Source organism: Trypanosoma grayi, assembly GCF_000691245.1.
Source record: "Trypanosoma grayi strain ANR4 Tgr_525_V1, whole genome shotgun sequence".
Taxonomy (NCBI): Eukaryota; Euglenozoa; class Kinetoplastea; order Trypanosomatida; family Trypanosomatidae; genus Trypanosoma; species Trypanosoma grayi.
Window position 1 is genome coordinate 1 of NW_008826144.1, and position 6,608 is coordinate 6,608.

The window sequence follows — 6,608 nt, forward strand, 5'->3', positions numbered from 1 at the left end:
GGAGGGGTGGCGGCAACGCCGAGCGCCGCCGCGAGCAGCCACGGCGCGGCAACCTAGACAAGGATCTGGACCGCTACAAGAACGAACAGCGCGGGGGCCGCGGGCGTGGCGGCAAGCGGCAGCCTGCTACGAAGGAGGGGCTCGATGCCGAGCTTGACCGCTTTCGTGGCGGCAACTAGAAGTATTGGGGTTTGGGACAATCAACTAACAAGGCCGACGTGGCTAGATTTAATAGCAATCTGAATCGGAGGGCCTGTTTCTTCTTGTGACCGAGAAAATGTGGGCGCGTCCGTAAATCGACTTCCAACCGGTGACGTGATTTTTCTTCTTTTCTACTTTATGGTTAGAGAATGGCTTGTGGTGAAACGCTGGCGGACCGTACATTGAGCGAAGGGTGATCTCGCAGTTGGTGCTTCACTCGGCAGGATGCAACGCCAACGCTCAGGTGCCCGTTGACACAATCACAGCAGAAAGTAAGACCAGAAAGGGAATAACAGAGATAACAACATCAACAACAAGGAACAGAGATGCATTGTGTCGTGCATTGCATGGATTTCCCACACGGTGATGTACCGAACCGTTAGTTGGTGCCGCTTGGCCTGCACACTTATTTCTCTTCGCACGAACGAAGTCGCAGATGGTGATTTGACCCGCGCCACGCCTTCGCTGTGCTTCTATTTTATTCTCTCCACAAGCCTCTAACTCCACACAAACTCTCACTCTCACTTCCTTTCTTTCGGCAAGGAGCGGTGCAACGGGGTGCGGCGGGATGGCAGCAGAGATGAACATAAGAACAACCATAACGGCAGATTCAGTGCAGCGAATATTTGGGCCGCCTGCCTCCATTGACTACAGGTCACATCCGGGCGATGAGGAAACCGTGTCGCCCGCCGTTATTTTTGAGAGTATGAAGCAGAAGGAAATTGGGCCTCTGGACGACATTAGAAAGTTAAAGGGAACCGTCTACAGCTACAAAAACCGAAAAGTTATCACACATTGGCTGCGTGATGTTTGTGCGGCATTCGACCTGAAGAGCACAACCTTGTGCCTGTCTGTTCAGCTGACAGATGCTTTCATCACAAAATCTTTGGAAAGCCTTGCTCTCGAGAAGTGCCAACTTGCAGCAGTGACATGCTTGTGGGTTGCAGCGAAATTTGAAGAGATGGACGACAGCTTGCCAACACTTCGCAAAATTGTTGAAGTTTGCGACAACGCCTACACGTCAAAAGATGTTGTGGACATGGAGGAGACAATTCTAGGCTTCTTCAAGTGGCGTCTTCCACACACCACTGTTATTAATCATCTTTACTTGCAGCTGCACTTGCTAAGCAGCAATGATCTCATTAAGTGTAGCAAGCGACAAGAGGAAACAGAAACAAATTACATTTCTTTCAAGATACTTCTGATGGGTACAGATCAGTGGACATGGGGGCCATTGGAAGCGGCAGCAAACTCCAAGCTCAGTGATGTTCTCCCCCTTCTGTGCGCAGCGGCACGACTCTGCGTGTCGCACAACATTGAGGTATTTCAAGTTTTCGGTGAGAACCTCCTTGTTACTAAACGCACACCGTTGAGCGCCACACTGGGCTCGTTGCCAATCGATGAGCATGGCGAGACACGCTTATTTTTGTCTAATGGACATGTGAACCTTGTCTTTGTCGATCGTGGCTCTTACATTATACTACGCACCATTAATCAACGTTTTCTCGACCTCAGTGAGTTGCTCATTCAGGAAGTCGTCACCCACGTTGAATTTATGCAGCTGCGCAGTCATGTGACGGCTCTGGGTGTTTTGACTCTGACAATGTGCATTCTTGCCACAGACCTTGAGGAATGTAGGGCGGCCATCTCCTACGTGCAGAGGAAACTATGCATATCGGAATCCCAGGCGCTTGCAGCTGCTCGCTTGCTGTGTACCAAGTACCAAGAGGCGATGCCTACATACCGAGATGCTGTTGCATATAGCGATGTCCCCCACGACATTTCTGACCGACTGAAGTTGTGCTTGGCGTGTAAGACCGGGTAGAATATATATATATATATATATAAGACATATAATGTGTAAAATAAAATTGAAATGTTATTGACCTAAATGGCTTATTTCACCTTGTAACGAAAAAAAATAATTAAATGAAATTCCGGGACAGCCTCTTTCGCCGCTGCAATGTTCCTTTTCGCCTTCTTAAAAGAATGCTCCTTTTGCTTTTGGACCGCTAGTGATGCAGCCGCATCTTGGTCGGCAAGGGAGACTTGGCCCTAGAGTACTGGTGACTACTGGAGAAAAATCGCCGCGTGCTCTGCGACCCAAGCATACCCCCTTGTGCACTTCCCATGCGGTGTTTGGACAACGGCAAGCCACCATCCCTGCAGCGTTGTATAATAAGCGCCTACTCTCAACGGATCACCCGGCCTTTGGGACAAAAAAAGCATTTCCATCCGACGGGCCCTTTAAGGGCCCTATAAGCATATCAGGCTTTTTCCTAGCAGTCGATCCCAATTTTGCAGCGGGACCAAACGACCGAATGAACCCGAACGCTCAAATAACGGTACGAGATAGCGAGGGACAGATGTCACGGGTCCGTTATCGCTGTCATTTAGAGTCATGCACGGGTATGAAGTTAGAGGCACTCATAAGACTCCAGGTTGGGTGGATATCGCCGAAGGTGACCTTCTCTTGTATTCCGGATGTCATATTCCTGGGAAAGGGGTTTGACGTAAGTATTCCGTTCCTTATCCACTTTACAATGGTGTCGGTGCTGGACGAGCACGGTGATCGCACTGGTAGTTTTCTCTACTTTAGCGGAACCCCCATGCTTGGTTTCTCGGCAGGCTTCACGCGAATCAAAAGAGGAAAACTGGTGTTAAACCCATCGAAACGAGTGGACCCTGCGGAGGGGTCAAAGCAGTTCGTAGGCAAGGTTCACGTCAGGCAATTAGGCTTCGTCTTCCTTAAATGTCTCACATACGCTGTGTGTTTTATTGCATGTGTACCTGCCTCGCAGAAGGTTCTTCAGTGCATGCTGCCCGATCCGTTTCACCGACACAGTGAAAAGTCTGTTTGACAGACGCTAATTTCTCTGAATAGTGTAAAAGTTTTTTGGTTTCGTATATATGTTTTGTTTTGCCTGTTTTCTGGAGTCTGTTCATCGATACTTTGCCGCATGCGTTCATTCTTCCCTTTTGTCCGGAGTTTGTATTCTCGTCTTTACCCTCCTTGTTGCTATTTTTCCATGTCAAAAAACCCCACAAAGAAAAAAAAGCGTTTCATACAGAGTTTTTGCCTTTTAGATGAGAAGAACTCTGAGGGCCCTTTGGCAATATGGGATTCACATTCCCCGTGGCATTGTCTATGGTGGTGCCAAGATGAAGAACTGGCCGGAGCAGAAAATACCTGACAACTTCCAATTCACAGATGTAGAGCGCTTTAGGGCAAAGGCGATACCTCGTGATGTGGGAAAGATCCCGCGTGACTTTGTGCTTAGTGTCTTGTATCGTCACCAGCCGTGTGAAGTGAGTGGTCTATGGGAGCACTGTGCAAACGATCCCGAGATTGTTCTCGATAGTAAACGACACCTTCGCGAGGTGCTGAAACAGGCAAGGGAGGAGGGCTTTATTATGTTTGAGCGTGATTCGGTTACTAATGAATGGCTGTGCTTTATTACACGCGAGCGCTACGAAGAAGTGCGGCAAATAGCCTGTGCAAAGTCTGAGGCGACTGACGTGTATTCTGGCATGCGGGGGTCGAGTGCAACGGAAACTTCGGCCTACGCGGAACGGTTTAATGAGATGAATGCGTTGGCGAAGGAGGATCACGTGCGTCGTCTAGAAGAGGAAGTGGCGGCCACGACGAAGCACCTGCGGTCCTTTCAGCGGAAGGAAATCGACTACTTGCCCTACACGGATTTGAATGGGAAGGTGAACTTCATGTGGTGGTACGAAACACGAGACGTGAAGCCTTCAGAGGGGGACGCTCTTCCCGGAACACCGGGCGCGTCAATTGGTGCTTCGGGCGAGACAGCACGCCTCGAGCAGTGATGTGCTTTGCCTTGACCTCTGCTGATGCAGTCTGTTTCCCTTTCTTTTTTTTTTTTTGGTTTCGTGGCTTAAATCAGATTGTGCTTCGTAAATTCTCTCCTGTCGCCTCCGTACAACCCTCTACACCCTTGTGTTTCATTTGCCTCTTACCACAGAAAATGAGTGCACAAAGTGTAGCGGAGCCTCTGCGAGGGGAGGATCTGGACTTCTACAAGAACACCCTCTTCCAATGGGTGCAAGACTGTCCTATATCACTCACACCAGGCGCGGAAATGATGCACTCGTTGCGGAAGGAGCTCATTCGGGCAGAACAAGGTGACGAGTCCGCTGAATACCGGGTTGCTGTTGGCGAAATGTTTAAGGTTGTGACAGACTCCTTGATATCGGCGGCTCACCGGAGTGCGCCCTACGCCCACATTGACCGAAGCGCCCCTCGCGACTACCACGTCACACGGGACGAAGACGAATTGTTAATGGCGGACGGCATTCTTGACTCGGACGATGAAGGTGATGCGGACAGCGAGTCTGATGGCGGGGGTAAGCCATCAATGAAGGATAAAGAGCAGAGACAGCGAAAACGTGAGGAGCTGCGGAGGAAGCGTGAGGAAGAAGAGGCAATGCTTCTTAATCAAAAGAAGGTGCCGGATGATAAAGGAAATCTCCTCAACACTCTGGGACCATTTCCCGTCCCTCGCCTCACAGTGAGGGCTTCTACGTACACCTTCCCCAGTCGGAAGGCTCTGGAACAGCGCACTGCCATACCATCATCCAAGTCGTCATCGGATGATGACGAGGATGAGAACACCATGGGGAGCGCACCGTTGCCGTGCTCCTCAGGCGGTGGTGAGGCTGTGGCCCACTTGACAGCCTTCATGAAGCCACTGTCTATGGACTCGCTGAAAAAAGTCAGCGAAAGTGCCAAGGTGAAGGTAAATCCCTCATCATCGAACCGAGAGTGTATCACAAATATTGTCAAGACGGCTGTTCGGCTTGGGTGCGAAAAGGCATGTGTTCTCATGGACAAACACAAAATTATTGAGGAAATGACCAACCACGTGCAGACTGGTCCTCTTCATAGCGCAGCTAGCATCGACTTCCTACAGTCCCTTCCCGATCAACTGAAACTTGCCCTGGGTCATATGTTAGGACTCTGGGAGGAAAGTCCACCAGTAGAGGCGATGTGGGAGCGTATGGTAGCCATGGGCTTTTTGGCGGTTCTCACAAATCTCCGCCTGAAACCTCTCAAGAAGATTGCGTCGGAATTAGGGGTTTCAATGCCTGACACAAATTCCACAGAGAAATTTTGCGAGTCCATCGTATTCGCTGCTTTTCCACGGGAACGTATACGTGCAAAGAATTCTCGAGCTAAGAAGCAGAAGACTCTGAATTTTACAGTTCCGCCATCTGGGATGCGGTGTAAGGGAGATATGGGCTTCATCACCTTTCAGGTGGAGAACATTTCCATCTTACCAAAGGACAATGAACGACGCTATTCACCTGAATTCGAGTATGGTCAGTTAAAGTGGAGCCTCCTCTGCATGGCTAACAAAGAGTTTCTTGCCCTTTATTTGTGTCAGACTGGGAGCGTGTACTGCAAGTTCTTGATAACAGTGGTGAATCATGCCAACCCGGACGACTCCATCTGCAATGAAGGTACACAACGCTTTTCTACGCGTTCCCAGGAAAACGATTGGGGTTTTAATACCGTCATCAAGTTGGAGGAGTTACTCAATGTGAGAAAGGGATTTTGGACAGAGGAGGGTGACAGCATTACAATTGAAGTTGGCATCGTATTGGTGGAGGCTCCGAAACCGCTCAACCTCGCAAAGAATATGTCTAACAAGGACAAGCCAGTCGGCCCAAAGGTGGATGAAAAAGCCATGCGGCAGCTTATAGAGGATGAGAAAATGGCACAAATGAGGAAAAAGATTAAACAGGAGATCACCAAAGCCACAAAAGAGGAGGAAAAGACGAGAAAGGATATTGCACAACGAGCTAGCAAAGGATTTCATGACCTGGTTGAGCACTTCAAGAGTGAAAAGCAGCGTATCATCAAGGACCTGGCGGAGCGAGAGCGGCGTGAGCAATCGGAACGCCAACGTGAGATTGAAATAATCAAACAGGCTCAGGAGCAGAACGCGGAGATGAAACGACGCATCGAGGAGCTGAAGAAAGAAAACATCAGCCTGCTGCGTGAGAAAAAGGACCTGACACAAGAGACCAAGGACTTGAAGAAGGCAAGTGAGAAGTGTGCTCAGGAGCTGCACACCATAAATGACAAGAAGGCTGTGCTTCTGCAAAAAATCAAACAACAGGAAAAGAAGATCGCGGTTGCACAAAAACATCTGAACGACTTGAAGCAAGAAGAGCCTCCAACTCCATCATCATCAGACGATGAGGCGAATGTGAGCGATGACAGTGAGATCATGTGTCGTTTGAAAGGCACACTTGAGCAGTTCATAGGAACCGACGGGAGGGGCGTGTAAGATGCAATGCGGCGCTCCTTGTCGCACTGTGGCTCTGTGCACTATCTCTCAAGGGGGCTGAAGAGTCATTAAGCGTAAGAAACGAAA

The 6,608-nt window shown here is 49.5% G+C and overlaps 4 protein-coding genes across 4 annotated transcripts; all 4 read left to right on the forward strand.

The window, feature by feature from the left end:
• Nucleotides 1–769: 769 nt before the first annotated feature.
• DQ04_05251000 (cyclin) lies at nt 770–2,026 on the forward strand (the record flags this gene model as incomplete). Its single annotated transcript, XM_009314072.1, has 1 exon — nt 770–2,026. One exon carries the CDS (start codon nt 770–772, stop codon nt 2,024–2,026), a length of 1,257 nt encoding a protein of 418 aa, XP_009312347.1.
• A 193-nt stretch (nt 2,027–2,219) lies between these two features.
• On the forward strand, nt 2,220–3,062 carry DQ04_05251010 (hypothetical protein; the record flags this gene model as incomplete). Its single annotated transcript, XM_009314073.1, has 1 exon — nt 2,220–3,062. One exon carries the CDS (start codon nt 2,220–2,222, stop codon nt 3,060–3,062), a length of 843 nt encoding a protein of 280 aa, XP_009312348.1.
• Nucleotides 3,063–3,288: 226 nt separating this feature from the next.
• Nucleotides 3,289–4,035, forward strand: DQ04_05251020 (hypothetical protein; the record flags this gene model as incomplete). Its single annotated transcript, XM_009314074.1, has 1 exon — nt 3,289–4,035. One exon carries the CDS (start codon nt 3,289–3,291, stop codon nt 4,033–4,035), a length of 747 nt encoding a protein of 248 aa, XP_009312349.1.
• A 158-nt stretch (nt 4,036–4,193) lies between these two features.
• Nucleotides 4,194–6,521, forward strand: DQ04_05251030 (trichohyalin; the record flags this gene model as incomplete). Its single annotated transcript, XM_009314075.1, has 1 exon — nt 4,194–6,521. One exon carries the CDS (start codon nt 4,194–4,196, stop codon nt 6,519–6,521), a length of 2,328 nt encoding a protein of 775 aa, XP_009312350.1.
• Between the last annotated feature and the right edge of the window lie 87 nt (nt 6,522–6,608).